This window comes from Rattus norvegicus, chromosome 7 (assembly GCF_036323735.1).
Source record: "Rattus norvegicus strain BN/NHsdMcwi chromosome 7, GRCr8, whole genome shotgun sequence".
Classification (NCBI taxonomy): Eukaryota; Metazoa; Chordata; class Mammalia; order Rodentia; family Muridae; genus Rattus; species Rattus norvegicus.
The window spans coordinates 31,253,864-31,272,991 of NC_086025.1; the positions used below are offsets into that span (position 1 = coordinate 31,253,864).

Below are 19,128 nucleotides of genomic sequence, written 5' to 3' on the forward strand. Positions count from 1 at the left end.
TGCCTTTAAGTCAGTATCCTGGAGGCAGAGACAGAGGTAGGTGGATCTTTGTGAGTTTGAGGACAGCCTGGTGTACATAGTGAGTTCCAGGCAAGCAAAGGTCACAGGGAAACTCTGTCTCAAAAACAAAACAAAACAAAACAAAACAAAACAAAACAAGGCCACTTCTCTATCATAGTTTTTCTATCCTTAGAAATATAGTTTATAGAGATGCAACAAACTTTTAAGTTCTTTATTTAAATATCAAAAATATCATAACTTTCTTAGGCAGTAAGACTTAAACCATTCTATTTTAGAATAGAAATCATAATCCTTTCAAATTTCTTACTCATGAAAAATTCTTAGACTGGAGACAAGTAACTTTGTTTTCCCTTCAGGCTAGATAAACATGCCATCTGGGTATGTTTATTCAGAATGCTAAACTTGTAAGCATGAGGCTTCACATCATTCTGAGTAAGTGTACTTAGGTAGAGCCTTTGGTAGAAATGAAATTTTGATACATTTATCATTTTTTAGACTTATTTTTGGAAAGCATAAGCAGGGATCTTGAATTGGAATGCTGTTCTTTGGGTGAAGATCTCTCCCCAGCTCTGCCCCATCTTCACTGTCTAAGCAGGAAGATGAGGAATGACCTCTTGCTATGAACACAATGAATTGTCTGTCTTTATGAGGCACTTGAATGACAGTTGGCAATTTTTATTTTAACATATCTCTCTGAAGTAATTTTTGTGTTGTTTTTGATACAAGATCTCACTGTGTAGCTCTGGCTGGCTTGGAACTCAGAGATCCATGTGCCTCCCATATGCTGGGATTAAAGGTGTGCACCCACAGGTCCAGCTTGAAGTAGTTCTTGATCAAATAATATTGTAAATGTTTTCCCCATTTCTTTAAGTTGTAAAATGTTTTGTGAAATATTATGTAGCCTACCATTATGCTGAGAGAGAAGAGAAGCCATTATTGCTCTGTATCCTTAAAGACTACTTGAGGAAGTAAGACAGTGTTTAAGAAACACCTGATATAGGGGCTGGGGATTTAGCTCAGTGGTAGAGCGCTTACCTAGGAAGCGCAAGGCCCTGGGTTCGGTCCCCAGCTCAGAAAAAAAGAACCAAAAAAAAAAAAAAAAAAAGATATACTGTCAACCTGATATACTGTCAACCACTCCCAGCTCACTTACGTAGACATCAGTTTGAGAACCTCTATAACAAGACCTCCATCCATAAAAAACAAACCAGCTTTCTCAGTGGACAGTTCAAAGCCATACTCACAGAGACAGCCCTACTTAAGTCTAGTGGGTCACAAAATGAAAAGCTATGAGGGTGGGAAGGGACTTAGAGGAGAAGAGGGGTTGACAGCGATGGGAGAAAGACAAGATAAGGTAGAGGACAAAGTATTCAGAACCCATTGAATACATAAATGAAATGGTTAACAGGCAAATATAGAAAACCTTAGAAAAAGCCCTTAAGACAAATTGTTTTTGTGAACTTAAAGTGAGGGATGAAACCTTGATGGAAGTTTAGAGTGTGGGAATGACAGTGAAGAGAAATTGACCCGCAGAGGTCTTCCCAAGGGGAGAAATGACAAAATAAAATATAGTCCAGTGCAGTGTGCATTCTGTCCTGGTTACTCAAGAGACTGGGGTAAGAGAGTTGCTTGAGCTCAGGAGTTGAGAGCAAGCTGGACACAGTGAGGCTGTCTCACAAACAGAAGAACAAGACAGAACATGTTGTTAAATAAAGAAGCGGAAGGCATTACTTTAGCTGTCACAGTTTTAAGAGGAGTTGCATGGTATAATGAAGAACATGGAGTACATAGTAGGTCTGACCAAACAGATGTGGAGTGATGGTAGCACATCCATGTAGATATGCCCTAGACTCAAGTAAAGGGGCTGTACTGGTGAAATAGAGAAGCCAAACAGGGAGGTCAGTAAGTAAAGTTATGAATGAATGAGGTTTTGAATACGATTGAGGAATAGAAAAACTAAGAACTAGATAGAGCTGTAAGAAGGGTCTGGTACCAGGAAGGATGCTTATGGCTGGGAGCAATAGTGCACGTGTTTTGGGGGCCAGAAAGTTACTCAAGATGATTGATGGCTGCTGTGGTTGAATGCTTACCTCTAACCCCAGTGCTGGAGGCTAGTCAGCCCAGCTAAAAGTACTCTTGTAACTTCCAGGGTCTGGGAGAAATATTATCTGAAGGGAGTAAGGTAGAGAGTTGACAACAGGGCACTTGATGTGCGCGCACGCACACACACACACACACACACACACACACACACACACACACACACACACACACGCGTACCACTTTTTAGTGGGTCAAATGGCCATTGAACATGGATCTTGGAAAACGTTAATTGGATTTGGTAATAAAGGAGAATCCCGGTGTATTCTTGTTTTTGAGGTTTCAGCAAAGGCATATAACTTCTTGTGTTACAACACCCCTGCCCCTTCCACCCTCGGTCCCCAATTTTTTGGAAACAGGATCTCACATAACCCAGGGTGGTCTTGAATTTTGTATGCATTCCAGGCTAACTTGACCCTCCTGCCTTAGTCTTCTGAGTGCAGCTACACCAGCTCTCCATACCCTACAAGTGGCCTATTACTCTTTTGTATTGTAAGGCATTCATTTGTCTTATGGTGCGATTATATTGGAATGCTAATGCAAACATTACTACTCTAATCCACTATAATCTCTTTTTTTTTATTGGATTTTTTTATTTACATTTCAAATGTTATCCCCTTTCCCCTACCCATCCACCCACCCCTTCCTGACTCCCCGCCCTGACATTCCCCTACAATGGGGGGTCCAGCCTTGGCAGGACCAAGGGCTTCTCCTCCCATTGGTGCCCAACAAGGCCATCCTCTGCCACATATGCAGCTGGAGCCGTGGGTCTGTCCATATGTACTCTTTAGATGGTGGTTTAATCCCTGGGAGCTCTGGTTAGCTGGTATTGTTCTTTTTTTTCTTTTCTTTTCTTTCTTTCTTTTTTTTTTTTTTTCCGGAGCTGGGGACCGAACCCAGAGCCTTGCACTTGTTAGGCAAGCGCTCTACCACTGAGCTAAATCCCCAACCCCAGTTGGTATTGTTCTTATGGGATTGCAGACCCCTTCAGCTCTTTCAGTCTTTCTCTAACTCCTCCACTGGGGATCCTGTTCTCAGTTCAATGGTTGATTGCAAGCATTCACCTCTGTATTTGCCATGCTCTGGCAGAGCCTCTCAGGAGACAGCCATATCAGGCTCCTGTCAGCATGGACTTCTTGGCATTGGCAATATTGTCTGGGTTTGGTGGCTGTGTGTATATGGGGTAAATCCCCAGTTGGGGCAGGCTCTGAATGGCCATTCCTTCAGACTCTGCTCCAAACTTTATCTCCATATCGCCTCCTATGAATATTTTTGTTCCCCCTTTTAAGAACACCTAAAAGATCTGTACTTTGGTCGTCCTTCTTCTTAAGCTTCATGTGGTCTGTGGATTGTAATTCAAGCTTTTGGACAAATATCCACTTATCAGTGAGTGCATACCATGTGTGTTTTTTTGTAATTGGGTTACCTCACTCAGGATGATATTTTCTAGTTCCATCCATTTGCCTGTGAATTTCATAAAGTCATTGTTTTTATTAGTTGAGTAATATTCCATTGTGTAGATGTACCACATTTTCTGTGTCCTTTCCTCTGTTGAAGGACATTTGGGTTCTTGCCAGCTTCTGGCTCTTATAATTAAGGCTGCTATGAACATAGTGGAACATGTGTCCTTGTTATATGTTGGAACATCATTTGGGTGTGTGTCCAGGAGTGGTACAGCATGGGTCCCAGGTAGTACTATGTCCAATTTTCGGAGGAACCTCCAGAGTGATTTCCAAAGTGACTAGATCAGCTCACAATCCTACCAACAATGGAAGAGTGTTCTTCTTTCTCCACATCTTAGCCAGCATCTGCTGTCACCTGAGTTTTTGATCTTAGCCATTCTGACTGGTGTGAGGTGGAATCTCAAGGTTGTTTTGATTTGCATTTCCCTGATGACTAAGGATGTTGAACATTTCTTTAGATACTTTGTATATTTTGAATATTAGCCTCTATCGTTTGTAGGATTGGTAAAGATCTTTTCCCAATCTGTTGTTTGCCATTTTGTCCTATTGACAGTGTCCTTTGCCTTACAGAAGCTTTGCAATTTTATGAGGTCCCATTTGTCAATTCTTGATCTTAGAGCATAAGCCGTTAGTGTTCTGTTCAGGCAATTTTCCCCAGTACCCATGTGTTTGAGGCTCTTCCCCACTTTTTCTTCTATTAGTTTGAGTGTATCTGGTTTGATGTAGAAGTCCTTGATCCACTTGGACTTTAGCTTTGTACGGGGTGATAAGAATGAATCAATTTGCATTCTTCTACATGCAGACCTCCAGTTGAACCAGCACCATTTGTTGAAAATGCTGTTTTTCCCCCACTGGATGGTTTTTAACTCTTTTGTCAAAGATCAAGTGATCATAGGTATGTGTGTATTCATTTCTGGGTCTTCAATTCTATTTCTGGGTCTTCAGTCGTATTCCACTGATCTGCCTGCCTGTCTCTGTACCAATACCATGCAGTTCTTATCATTATTGCTCTGTAATACAGCTTGAGGTCAGGGATGGTGATTCCCTAGATGTTCTTTTATTGTTGAGAATAGTGTTCCCTATCCTGGGTTTTTTGTTATTCCAAATGAATTTGCAAATTGCTCTTTCTAACTCTGTGAAGAATTGATTTGGAATCTTGATGGGGATTGCATTGAATCTGTAGACTGCTTTTGGCAAAATGGCTGTTTTTACAATATTACAGTATCCATGAGCATGGGAGATCTTTCCATCTTCTGAGATCTTCTTCAATTTCTTTCTTCAGGTACATAAGTTCTTGTCATACAGATCTTTCATTTGCTTGGTTAGAGTCACACCGAGATATTTTATATTATTTGTGACAATTGTGAAGGGTGTTGTTGCCCTAAGTTCTTTCTTAGCCTGTTTATCTTTTGAGTAGAGGAAGGCTACTGATTTGTTTGAGTTAATTTTCTATCCAGCCACTTTGCTGAAGGTGTTTACCAGGCTTAGTAGTTCTCTGGTCGAACTTTTAGGGTCAGTTAAGTACACTATCATATCATCTGCAAATAGTGATATTTTGACTTCTTCCTTTCCAATCTGTATCCCTTTTATCTCCTTTTGTTGTCTGATTGCTCTGGCTAGGACTTCAAGTACTATATTGAATAAGTAGCGAGAGAGTAGAGTGGGCAGCCTTGTCTAGTCCCTGATTTTAGTGGGATTGCTTCAAGTTTCTCTCCATTTAGTTTAATGTTAGCTACTGGTTTGCGGTATATTGCTTTTACTATGTTTGGGTATGGGCCTTGAATTTCTGATCTTCCCAAGACTTTTAACATGAAGGGGTGTTGAATTTTGTCAAATGCTTTCTCAGCATCTAATGAGATGATCATGTGTTTTTTTTTCTTTGAGTTTATTTATATAGTGGATTACGTTGATGGCTTTCTGCATATTGAATCATCCCTGCACCCCTGGGATGAACCCAACTGATCACGATGGACGATCATTTTGATATGTTCTTGGATTTGGTTTGCAATAATTTTATTGAGTATTTTTGCCTTGATATTCATGAGGGACATCAGTCTGAAGTTCTCTTTGTTGGGTCTTTGTGTGGTTTAGGTGTAAGTGCAGTTGTGGCTTCATAGAAGGAATTTGGTAGCGCTCCGTCTGTTTCTATTTTGTGGAATAGTTTGGACAGTATTGGTATTAGAACTTCTATGAAGGTCTGATAGAATTCTGTACTAAACCCATCTTGTCCTGGCCCTTTTTTTTGTTTTGTTTTGTTTTGTTTTTTGTTTGGGAGACTTTTAATAACTGCTTCTATTTCTTTAGGAGTTATGGGACTTTTTAGATGGTTTATATGATCCTGATTTAAATTTGGTATCAGGTGTCTATCTAGAAAACTGTCCATTTCATCCAGATTTTTCAGTTTTGTTGAATATAGGCTTTTGTAGTAGAATCTGATAATTTTTTTCAATTTCCTCAGATTTTGTTGTTATGTCTCCCTTTTTGTTTCTGATTTTGTTAATTTGGATACTCTGTGCCCTCTGGTTAGTCTGGCTAAGGGTTTATCTATCTTGTTGATTTTCTCAAAGAACTAGCTCCTGGTTTTGTTGATTCTTTGTATAGTCCTTTTTGTTTCTACTTGTCTGATATCAACCCTGAGTTTGATTATTTCCTGCCTCTGCTCCTCTTGAGTGTTTTTGTTTTTGTTTTTTTTTCTATAGCTTTTAGGTGTGCCTTCAAGCTGCTGCTGTATGTTCTCTCCTCTTTCTTTATGGAGGCACTCAGAGCAGTGCTTTCATTGTGTCCCATAAGTTTGGGTACATTTCACCTTCATTTTCATTAAATTCTAAAAGTCTTTAATTTCTTTCTTTATTTCTTTCTTGATCAAGTTATCACTGAGTAAAGCATTGTTCAACTTCCATATGTATATGGGCTTTCTGTCATTTTTCTCATTATTGAAGACCAGCCTTAGTCTGTGGTGATCTGATAGGATGCATGGGATTATTTCAATCTTCCTGTATCTATTGAGGCCTGTTTTGTGACCTATTATATGGTCAATTTTGGAGAAGGTACCGTGAGGTGCTGAGAAGAAGGTATATTCTTTTGTTTTAGAATAAAATGTTCTGTAGATATCTGTTAAATCTATTTGGTTCATAACATCTTTTTAGTTTCTCTGTGTCTCTGTTTAGTTTCTGTTTCCATGAGCTATCCATTGCTGAGAGTAGGGTGTTGCAATGTGTGCTTTGAGCTTTAGTTTCTTTTATATATATGTAGGTGCCCTTGCATTTTGAGCATAGATATTCAGGATTGAGAGTTCACCTTGGTCGATTTTTCCTTTGATGAATATGAAGTACCCTTCCTTATCTTTTTTGATAACTTTTGGTTGAACGTCGATTTTATTTGGTATTAGAATGGCTACTCCAGCTTGTTTCTTGAGATCATGTGGTTGGAAAATTGTTTTCTAGCCTTTTACTCTGAGGTAGTGTCTGTCTTTGTCACTGAGGTGTGTTTCCTGCATGCAGCAAAATGCTGGATCCTCTTTACGTACTGTCAGTCTGTGTCTTTTTATTGGGGAATTGAGTCCATCAATGTTGAGAGATACTAGGAACCAATGATTGTTGTTTCCTGTTATTTTTGTTGTTAGAGGTGGAATTATGTTTGTGTGTCTCTCTTCTTTTATGTTTGTTGCATGAAGATTACTTTCTTGCTTTTTCTAGGGTGTAGTTTCCCTCCTTGTGTTGGAGTTTTCCATCTATTATCCTTTGTAGGGCTGGATTTGTAGAAAGATATTGTGTAAATTTGTTTTTGTCATAGAATATCTTGGTTTCTCCACCTATGTTAATTGAGAGTTTTGCTGGATACAGTAACTTGGGCTGGTATTTGTGTTCTCTTAGGGTCTATATGACATCTGCCCAGGATCTTCTGGTTTCATAGTCTCTGGTGAGAAGTCTGGTGTAAATCTGATAAGTCTGCCTTTATATGTTACTTCACCTTTTTTCTATAGTTCTCTTAATATTTTTCTTTGTTTTGTGCACTTGGTGTTTTGACTATTATGTGACGGAAGGAATTTCTTTTCTGGTCCAATCTATTTGGAGTTCTGTAGGCTTCTTGTATGTTTATGGGCATCTCTTTCTTTTGGTTAGGGAAGTTTTCTTCTATGATTTTGTTGAAGATATTTACTGGCCCTTTAAGTTGGGAGTCTTCACTCTCTTCTATAACTATTATCCTTAGGATTGATCTTCTCATTGTGTCCTGGATTTCCTGGATGTTTTGGGTTAGGAGTTTTTTGTGTTTTACATTTTCTTTGAAGGTTGTGTCTATGTTTTCTATGGTATCTTCTGCACTTGAGATTCTCTCTTGTTTCTCTTGTATTCCACTGGTGATGCTTGTGTCTATGACTCCTGATCTCTTCCCTAAGTTTTCTATCTCCAGTATTGTCTTTCTTTGTGATTTCTTTATTGTTTCTATTTCCATTTTTAGATCCTGGATGATTTTGTCCAATTCCTTCACCTGTTAAGTTGTGTTTTCCTGTAATTCTTTAAGGGATTTTTTTGTGTTTCCTCTTTAAGGGCTTCTACTTGTACCTGTGTTATTCTGTATTTCTTTAAGGGACTTATTTATATCTGTCTTAAAATTCTCTATCATCATCATGAGATGTAATTTTAAATTCATATCTTGTTTTTTCGGTGTGTTGGGATATCGAGTATTTGCTTTGGTGGAGAACTGAACTCTGATGATGTCAATTAATTTTGCTTTCTGTTGCTTAGGTTCCTGTTCTTGCCTCTTTCCATCTGGTTGTCTCTGGTGTTAGCTGGTCTTGCTGCCTCTGACAGTGGCTTGACCCTCCTGTAAGCCTGTGTGTCAGCACTCCTTGAGACGGGCTTTCTCCCAACCAGATCTGGGTACAGAGAACTGTGTCACAGGGTCAGCTCTAGGTGCAAGCGGAAACCAGAAGGATCCTGTCCCAGACTGCTCCTCGGTTTCTGTTTCCACGTGGGTTTCTCTTTGGCCAGGACTCTGAAAAGAAGTGACAGTCTCCCCTGTGCTCTCAGGATTGTCAGCACTTGTGAGAGAGCAGTTTTCTATCCCACAGTATTTTTCTATAATCTCTTTTTACCTTGACTGCCGCTGCAAAGACTTTTTCCAAATCATAGCACTGTGGGGTGCTTTCCAGTGTCAGTAACCAATCCTCAGTTCTCTGGACACCAACTGATCTTGCTTAATCAAGTCTGTTCTGAAACTACCTGGAGTGATCGTAGTTAAATCTTTCAAATTAAGGTGTTTATCCCTCCACAAATTGCTCTCCTTCAGCTTTAGTGTAAGCTACACAACTGGTCACATATTGGGCATTACTATGGTTTCGTTTTGATATTTAGAAGCTTATTAGTGTTCTGGAGAGCATCATGTCAGTGGTGTGTGCCAGTTTATTATAAAAGACACCACATAGAACAGATACACAGGTAACTATAGGTGTCGAGGTCCATGCTGTTTCTAGGTGAGTTATTTTGTTCATCAACACAGAAGCTCTCCAGATTTCTAATTTATTTGTGGAAGAGTTTTAACAGAGCTCAATTTCCAATTCCCGCTCCCCGTGGGTTAGAAGACTAGACCTTAAATATCACCATGTACTCACTTGGTCTCTATTGATCTCCTATATCCTGAGGGCTGACTTGGGCCCCACTTAGGTAATTTCATTACCTTGCATAGGAGAGATTGAGAATGACTTCCTACTGATTACAAGGGGTACCCTTATCACTTAAATTCCTAGGGTTTGGGGAACTCTTTGCCAGTAATAAGGAACAAAGACCAAGTCATATTTCTTAGGATATTATATTTATCCCTGAAGATATTCTAGGTGGACCTCAGCTTTGGTGGGATATTATTCCATAGTGTTGTCACAAAGACAATTCAGAAACTATGTTGAGTATTTGATAAGTACTTGTATACATCACTAGAATCCCAAGGTTGAGTTGACCTGGTCCTATACTAAAGAACATGATTAAAGCGGGGAGGATGTATAACAGGTAGATAGAGGAGACGAAAACTAAAAATAAAAGTAGCAGGATTAGGGAGTGAGTATTTTGCCCTTTACTACAAGGCTTATTTGGAAACATTTGAGCAGGATGTAGGAAGGGCCAGAAGACACTAGGTTGATCTACATAGAAGATCTTGTTCTCGACAGAATAGCAAGCACAGAGGCACACAGATGGCTTGTGTGTTGAAAGAACAGGAGGAGGTACTGGGGTCTAGGATAGGGAGACAGCACCAGGCTCATGATACAGGGATTTTGGCTTCTCTTCTGAGTGAAATAGACTGCATTGAAGACTTCTGAATTGAGGACTGATAGGATCTGAACTATATTTTAGAAGAATCTCTGAAAATGTTGTATAGAAAAGCAAAACCAACAACAGTTTAAAAAAGCAAAAAACAAAAACCACTCAGGGAGACAGCTTTGAAGTAGTCCAAGTTAGTGATAATGATGTCTTAGGATAGAGAGCTAATGAAGGAGTCTCAGTGGTCACATTTTGTGTATTTGTTAAAGGCAAATCTTTGAAATGGTTTTACAGTGTGAATGACAGAAAACTCCAAGAAGATGACACCCCTCACCTCCCCAAAAAAAAAACAAAAACAAAAACGCAGGGTTTTTTTGAATAACAGCTCTGTCTGTCCTGGAACTTGTTTTGTCCAGGCTGGTTTTGAACTCACAGAGGTCCTCCTGCCTCTACCTTCCAAGTTTTGGGATTAAAGGCATGCACCACCACTGCCCAGCTGAGGATACAGATTTTAAACCGAGCCTTTGGTAAAACAGAGTTAGTGTTTACTAACATGAGAAAGACTGAAATGGATGGGTTTGGGCGGGGGTAAAACAACCATGTGTTTTTGAACACGCCAACTTTTAAAAACCTGTTTTTTTCTAAAGCATTTAACTATTTTATGTATATAGATGTTTTGTCTATAGTCATGTTCATGCACCACATGCACACAGTGTCCATAGAGGCCAGAAGGTAGGCATCAGATTGCCTGGAACTATATTTAACCAGGTTGTTTTGAGCCACCGTGTGGATGCTGGGACTTAAACCTTCATCTTCTAGAAGAACAGCCAGTGTTAATGGCAGAAACATCTTTCCACCCATGAACATGTTGACTCATTGAAGGCTGCTGTTCATACAGTATTGTCAGCAATTAGTGGGTTAAAGGCTTGTTCTTCAAGCAGCGAAAGTCAAAGTTACTATGTCTCTTAGGAAATAATGGAAGGTCCCTGAAAACATGCACTTGAAAGGAAGGAATATGGGACCCCAGCCTCTCTGCTTCACTTAGTTTCCTTGGTTCCTTTGTAAGTGATTTCTTCTGTTAAATTCCTACCATGATATACTAAAGCAGTGTCGATACCTGACCTTAGGCTGGAACTTCTAAAACTTTGTAAGCTACTTCCCACAGATATCTTGTTATAGTGACAAGACACTTAGAAATACACATGCATATCCATCCTCTTTCTACATGGAGATGATAAATTAGTTGGCTTCATGAATCTAATTGACTAGAAGAGAGTAGGCTGGGTTTGATAAATTAAAAGCTGGGGCTCATTGGCATTTAAATGGCATTTAAAGCAGTAAAATTCAATTAGAATAGGTCTGAGAATTGAACTTTAAGGAATTCTGAAGTTTAGAATTGAAGAGGAGGAAACAGGTAGTGGCCAGTATGGGAGAGGAACCCAAAGACATGTTTGGGGCGGGTAAAGAAATGCCTCACAGGATCACTTTGGATCATTACCTAGATAGGCATGATGATGAGATAGCATTTGGTTGTCTGAGGAGTTCAGTAGTGAAAACAAGCAGAGAAATGGTAGCCAGGGAGGGATGTGGGTACTTTTTTTATGAAGGAAGAGATTGTAGGATATTTCAAAAGCACAGAGAAAAATGATAAAGGGAACAGTTGTAGGCAGATGAACCATGAGATTCAAGTTAGAGGGGGATGGGACAGTTCCTTAATCTCTTCAGCATGCTACAGCAGAGCATCATAAATGCAAAGTTCATGCCAACAGAGATGTGTTCTTCATTGGTGAGGAACCTGTGCATGAGTAGAGTGTGCCCAGTGAGGGCCCACTTTCTGGTTCTCACATAGGGGAAAAGAGAAGGCCCTCTTTAATTATGTGCTAACTTGTGCTTAGAATAGTTGTTTGCTCTTTTAAATGGTGGATGGAGACACTACTGAACATGAACTCTTATCTTGAGGAAGTCCGTAGTATCCCTTATGCTGTTACTGTTTTACAGCCAGTGCTTTTTACTCAAATTCCTGCTGGAGAACCTTCAGGTGAATCTACGTCCCCACAAAGTACAGAAGAATGAGCCCTAGTTTTGTTTGTTTGCTTGCTTTTTTACATTTCCCAGAGTAGTTCTTCTCAGAATTTTATAGATCTCTTAGTCTTTGTACTATCTATAGTAAGTATAGGACACATTATACACGGTCTGTGCACATATAAATATGTATGCATATGTTTACTAGGCATGCTCAATTAATGTTTGCTGACGAGGACTGCAGAGACTTGCTGGCTTGTCATGCTCCTGGTCTTCTGGAGGAACTGAGTTCATTTTGCAGGTTCCACATCGTCTGGTGGTTCACAGACACCACTTGCTGCAATTTCAGGGGATCCGATGCCTCTGGCGTCAGCAAGCAGTGCACTCAGGTGTACACACCCATAGAAACACATAAGCATCTAGTTAAAGTAATAAGACTAAGTCTTGGAAAAGATTAATAAGGGAAATTCCTATATTATAATTGAAATTACTAGTAAACAGAGAAATGCAGCTAGATTTTAAGATTGTATATTTACATAATTATACAGCAGTTAGGTGTCTTAAAATAACTGAAATAGTACCTTTGTTAATGTAGGCTTAGCAACACGTGAATCAGATGTACCCATAGGCTATGATTATTTGAATGTTTGTTGTCCCTCCAGCCAGATTTATACATTAAGCTAGGCTTGGTTTTGCACCCCTTAAATCCCAGAATTGAGAAAGCTGAAACAGAGTGGTTGCTGTGAGATGGAGATGCCCTGATAAATAGATGATGAAATCATGATTCACTAGGTAATTACATTACAAAGTGTATTTGGGGGAATAGCTGTGTCACAATGATTGCGCCTCAGTGATTGGGCTCAATGCCCTCATTAAAGAGGCCACAAAATGCTGCCTTTGTGTTTTTACCTTATCCAGGGAGAAGGTACCATCTGTGCAGAAGTAGGTCCTCATCAGACTTTACCAGATCTTGGACTTCCCACATACCAGAATAAAGAGAAATACATTTCTGTTATTTATAAATTACCCAAATTTTCAAGTATTTTGTTAAGAACAGTTGAACAAGACTAAGACACTATGGCAACACCTAGAAGTATAAAATATCTCCATGAAGGTCTTAGAGAGCTAGCCAGTCATTGAAACCAGTGTCCTGAGGTGGAGTTCCTAGAGGGTGAGCTTTGCTTTTCCTTCAGGGGAAATGCTGATTCCAGAAGAGAGAGCTGGGAGGCTAAGTTGAAAATGTTTTGACAGCCTCACAAGCTCGCAGAGCAATACCTGGAGTCCAGACTATGCTACAAAACAGGGTTAGGTGAATCCTCTGATGCTTTGTATTGGGATCTACAGATTCACTCGTGGACAAAGGTAAACTGAAAAAAACAAGTCTGCAAATATTGAAGCAGAGCTTCAGAACTCAGTCCTTAACGGTGAATTAAACTTAGACACATGGCTAATGTTCCTCGCTTCCTACCAGAAACAAATGTCTCTGTTAAGGGAAGTAACATTAACCATGGGTTGGAAATTATTTCTTCAAATTTTTATATGTAATGCATAGTTCTTCATAAATACAAGATGGAGATAACGCTGTACACCCAGAGTGGTTAAAATTTAATATCCTACCAATTACTAGTGAGATGTGGAACATCAGGAGCTCTTCCTTCACTGCTGGTGGGAGTGCAGAATGTGCCACCACCTGACATGTTGCTCTGTTTTATGCAGTGCGATATAAACTCTTTACCCTATCTACGACCCGTTTGTCACATCCCAAGGTATTTACTCAAATCAATTTAGAACATTTATCTTTATGAAGAATTGAAACGCAGAGCAGCTTTATGCCTATACTTTGAAACAGTCAAGGTGTCCTTTAGTAGGTAAATGGACAGACTGGAACATGTACGCAGTTTTTATCACAGTAAAAAGTGAGTTGACAACCCACACAAAGATGCAGAAAGTGTCTGACAGATAGGACTCTAAGTGAAACTTAGCAATGCTGAACTATGGAGCGAGCGAAAGGTCAGTGCTTGCTAGGTTTGAAGATGGATGAGGAATGCCTAAGGGAGAGCACTGAGGTGTGGTGCTCTAAGAGCGGAGCATGTGACTTACTGCATTTGCTGCAAACCCATGGAAACAAGAATGAGTCCTAGTGCAGCTGCACACGTTACGTACAGGAATGCGTTTGTGTTGGCTAATCAGTCATGAGCGCACCTTAAAAGCGCAAGCTGTGATAATGTCAGTTGACTGGACGAGGCAGCAGGGGAAACCGCTCATTGTGCATTTTTCTTGTAAGTTTAAGTTGCTGTAAGAATAGTTAACAGAAATAACAATAGCAGGGCTGGTGAGATAGCTCAGTGGGTAAGGTGCCTGCTGCTGTGCCCACCTGACTTTAGTCCCTGGAAGAACCAACTCATATTGGTCTTCTGACTGCCACATGTGTGCTGTGACACTCTCAGACCCTCTCCACACAAAAGTAAATAAATGCAAAAATTTGCAAGAGGAGGAATGCATAAGAAAATAACAGCATTAAAAAACCAAGAGAAATAACAATATAAACACACCCCAGAGGGGATCCAAGCAGCCTCAGGTACAGATTTTCAAAAGATTGGTAATTCTCAGACACCTCAAAGGATCAATTAGATAAACAGAAATGTTTACCATTGATGGAAAAGTAGTTACTTCTACATATTGTATAGAGAGTAAAATAAAAAAGTATTATAAAATAACTGTTGATTATGTATTGAAATGAAGGGAATACATTCCTTGAAGAACATCTTAATGAAGCAGGTATGAGAGTAATTAGGAAATCTGAAGAGTCTTACATCTCTTAAGGATAGAGAAATGAGATCTTTAATTAAAGCCTTCCATGAAGAAAATTCCTCCTTGGCTTCACTGGTAAATCCTTCTAAATAATTAAGGAAGAAATAATATTAGTTTTAATTTTCCTAGGTAATAGAAAAGTAGAGCATCTTCATATATTTTATGAGATTCGCATCTGCTACAGTCAAAAGAGAAATTAACATCATTTAAGCAGGTACAGAATTGGAAATATTAGCAAAGAGTATTATTATATATTAAAATAATGTGTCTTGAGCTCAGTGGTCCATCAACAAAGAAGGCAAACTGTGACATTCATTTAGTGGACGTAGAGCACTGCTGAGAAACCAGAAATCCAGTACCTTTCATACTAGAAGCTATTACCAAATTTGTAGTAGGAAGGACTTTTCAGTTTGATCATTGGTAACTCCAAAATCCTCTAGCTAACACACTTATTGATTAAATATTAAAGGTTTACTTCATGTAAGCTCAGGAACAAGCCAAATTCTTCCACTATGAACATTTTGTTCATTATTTTTTGGACGTTCTAGCTAATTTAATGAAGTAAGAAAAAAATGGATACTGATGGTTGGAGAGAAGATTGCCATTCATAAACTACATCATTATGCAGGAAATATAAACAAACATAGCAGTAAACATTAAAAATAGATACAGGGTATTTAATTATTAACTTGATTGATTTTTTTTTTTTGCAACATTCCTGCTTTGTATCCCTGTTTGCTCTTGCACTCACAGAAATCTGCTTGCCTCTGTCTCCTGAGTGCTGGTATTAAAGATGTGCTACCACACCCATCTTAAATATGTAATTTTTTAAGCTGATAACTAAAAAGTTAAGTTATCTTTATTATGCATGGTTGGAAAATGAAATATTTAAATGTCATTTACAGTAGCATTCTATTTTAAGTAATAGGAATGACTCTAACAGTAGATATATAAAACATCATTATTTACAACTACAAACTGCTCAGAAGAATTTAAAGAATGATTAAAGAGGGAAACTATGTCATGTTTGTGCTTTAGGAAATTCACTTTTTAACTAGTCCTTCCCAAGGAGATCTACAACCAAATATAATCAAAATATTTGGATGTTCCTTTGTAAAAGTAAAAAATAAACTGCAAAGCTTATACCGTTTTGGAGGAGTAGAATAACCAGTCTTGAAGAATGAAGCCAGCCAGAGCTTGCCACAGAGGCGTCCCCAGCTGCATCTCAGTAGAGAAGGACCTGCAGGGGTTCCCTATCAGTCAGTGCTCCTCCCCGCAGCAGTGCAGGCATGGAAAAAGGACTCACACATACATGCACAGTCAGAGGGGAGCAGACCTAGTCAGTATCTAAACAAACAAGTAAGCAGACAGAGAGCTTGGGAGAAATGACCGGAGGCTGCAGAGAGAAATGTGTCTTAGATAGGGCATAAGCAGTCCTGACTGTACAAGATATCTTTGACAGTTGGAAAATAACAGTAAAGTTTCCTAAAAATAAATAACTTTTTCTTGAAAGAGTGTGTGTGTGTGTGTGTGTGTGTGTGTGTGTGTGTGTGTGTGTGTGTAAATTTGTTTGCTTGTTTATTTTAAAGAGTAAATTCCATGATAGGGTCTGGAGAGAGTTTACTCTGTTGTTAAAAGAATACTAGGCACTTTTCCAGAGAGGGCTTAGGTTCCATTCCCAGCACCCACATGACAGTCATAAGAATGTCACACCCTTTTCTGGCTTCGGTCAGCGCATCAGTCATATACATGGTGCACAAATATACATGCAGTCAAAGTACACATACACATTAAAGTAAATAAAAATTTTAAAAATGAAAAGAAAATTCCCCAACAGACTTGAATCTGTAATATATAAGCTATAAAAGGGTTCATAACCTGGATATTTAAAGAACTCTTTCCTATCCATAAGAATCAGATTACTCAAAAAAAAAATTTTTTTATTGAGTAAAACTAGACCAAGCACACACATGTGTACATACAACATCCCTAAAAAAATACAGATGACTGATAGGATATTTAACATCTTTAGATACATATTGGGAAAATTTACTAATGTTTACAATTCTATATATTTCACTAGAATGGCTAAAACGTAAGTGACTGACTATAATGAATGTTGGCAAGGATGTAGACCAGCCTGAATTCTAATGTCAGACTGGTGGTTGTGTAATTGGTATCATTTCTAAAATGTAGTAAAATATACTAAGGCCAAAATATGAATACTCCAGGTCAAATATTTATGGAGAATGAGTATGTATATTTACGAAAAGTATGTTCAAAAAAGTTTGCTAATACTGGAATTCCAAACTGGAAAGAATTGAAATTTTTATCAATAGGAAAATAAGTTAAAATATGGTACATTTGTACACTGGATGACAGTATAGCAATGGAAAATTGTCACTGTAATGTTCAATAGCATTGCTTCTATGCACAGATAAGTTGCTTAGAGAAAAGTGTTGCAAAGGCTGTACACTCTATAGTTTCTTTTCTCTGATGAAATTGATGGGTGAGTGGACTCCATGCTCTCAGGTCACATGTCAGTGAGTATAGTCATTAAGGCAGAAGAGTGGAAACTTAGCCAGGGCGCATATCCCAGGAGGAGCACCAGCAGGCCATTGGGGAGGCCATTTGATGTTAAAGGCTAAGTCGTGCCCACAGTGGTGTTCCTCTGGACACCTCTAGTTCTGTCCCAAGTAGAAGTACCTATGTGACCCTTAGCAGTGGACTAGGTGAGTGCAGTACATGTAGTAGTCAGAAGGGAAGAACAGCATGTGGCCGTGAATGAGGAAATAACATAACTCGTAAGCATGTTTAGTAAAAGAAAACGTCATCTGCAAAAGATCTTTCAATTCATTAAATGAAATTCAAATGCTGGCAGAACCTTGGCTTTGGAAATAAATTCATTGTTTACCTTTTCAGATGATGGAGGGGTCACGGCGAGGGGGAGAGCCATGGACCCTGTCCTGGCAGTGCTCCTGACCCATGTTTGCTTTGTGCATTTTCATTGAGCTCTGCATTTACCTTTATAAGCTTGTTGTGCTTCAATAAACAGGAACTATTTAAGGGATCTGCGGCCGCTAATCAGTTTCAGCATGATGGGTATCTTTGTATTTTTGAAACTTGCTTATAAAAACTGAAAAAAATGCATGAAATGCATGAAAAGTTCATGTAGTTCGTTTGTATATTTTGATGTTCCCATTAATTAAAAATATCAGTGTTCACATTTACAAAGTTTTCTTTTATGTATTATAAAGTTAAATTTATTTTTCTCTTAGCATTTAGAAAGACATACGTTTAAACTAAGAGACTGGCTTGTGCTTTATCTTAGCACGCCCATCCTTTCCCTTTGTGCTTTGGTGCAGTTTATCAGTGCAAAAGGCTCTTAATTTTAAGTTGTGTCCCAGGTTCTCTAACTGATCCACCAGACTGTGCACATGGCAGGCCTACTCAGTCAGGTCTGCCTCTGTTTTCTTTAGCCTGCTGCAATGAATTGGCTGTTGGTGCCAGTCTTCTGGCAGGCATTCATAAGGACACTGTTACACTGAGGATGCAGGTAGATCTGAGTTTCTTGTCTTTGTAGTTCCAGTACAAGCCATATACTAACTCTATCCCTGGTATTTACTGAAAATATTAATCTCCAAATTAAAAAAGAAAAACCTTAAGTATCCACCATAGTCTTTTTCAAATAGGAAATTATATATCAGCTTATTTTTTCAAACTAATCTTTTTTGTTGCTTTTAGAGAAAATCTCTTCATGAGAATAAATTGAAGAGACTGCAGGAGAAAGTGGAAGTCTTGGAGGCAAAGAAAGAAGAATTAGAGACAGAAAACCAGGTGTTAAATAGGTAATATGTTGTGTATACCCCGCTGCTGTTGTGTATACCCCCCGCTGTTGTGTATACCCCCCTGCTGTTGTGTATACCCCTCTGCTGTTGTGTATACCCCCCGCTGTTTTGTATACCCCCTGCTGTTGTGTATACCCCCCTGCTGTTGTATATACCCCCTGCTGTTGTATATACCCCCCTGCTGTTGTGTATACCCCCCTGCTGTTGTGTATACCCCCCTGCTGTTGTGTATACCCCCCTGCTGTTGTGTATACCCCCCTGCTGTTGTGTAGCACTTGTCTCTGTTTGCTGTTTGTGTGTGTCCACGTGTATGTGTGTCTCTGTCCTGCATGAGCTTCGATGTACCACACGGCTGCAGGTACCTGCAGAGGCCAGGGAACAGTGTGAGGTTGTTGGCATTGGAGTCGCAGGCTGTCGTGAGCTACTGTGTGGCTGCTGGGAAGCACGCACTGGTCCTTTGGGACAGCAGTGGAAAGCAGCGAGCCAGCGCCCTTGCTGCTGAGCATTCTTTCTTACCGTTTACCTTTCTTTCTAACCTAGCTGTTCAAGCTGAAAGTCTCTATCACGTGTAAGGTATTTGTGGTATTGTGTGATATTAAAAAAGGACACTCA

The 19,128-nt window shown here is 39.2% G+C and overlaps 1 protein-coding gene and 1 long non-coding RNA gene across 18 annotated transcripts in view; one reads left to right on the forward strand and one right to left on the reverse strand.

Annotated features, from left to right (window-relative positions):
- The window catches only part of Cep83 (centrosomal protein 83), a 109,316-nt gene that overhangs the window by 86,666 nt on the left and 3,522 nt on the right, over window positions 1–19,128 (forward strand). For all 16 annotated transcript variants that reach the window (XM_063264031.1, XM_063264027.1, NM_001014266.2 and 13 more), the window contains one exon: window positions 18,413–18,516. In XM_063264031.1, the coding sequence (XP_063120101.1) occupies window positions 18,413–18,516 (104 nt within the window). The remainder of the gene's footprint in view (window positions 1–18,412; window positions 18,517–19,128) is intronic.
- Window positions 9,630–18,588, reverse strand: LOC120093560 (uncharacterized). Of its 2 annotated transcripts, XR_005486866.2 has the most exons (3): window positions 15,815–18,514; window positions 12,767–12,832; window positions 9,630–12,276 (listed from the first exon to the last, which is right to left on the reverse strand). It is a non-coding gene; the product is annotated as an uncharacterized LOC120093560 (long non-coding RNA). The 2 variants fall into 2 exon arrangements; XR_010053673.1 differs by having other exon boundaries at window positions 9,630–12,832; window positions 15,815–18,588.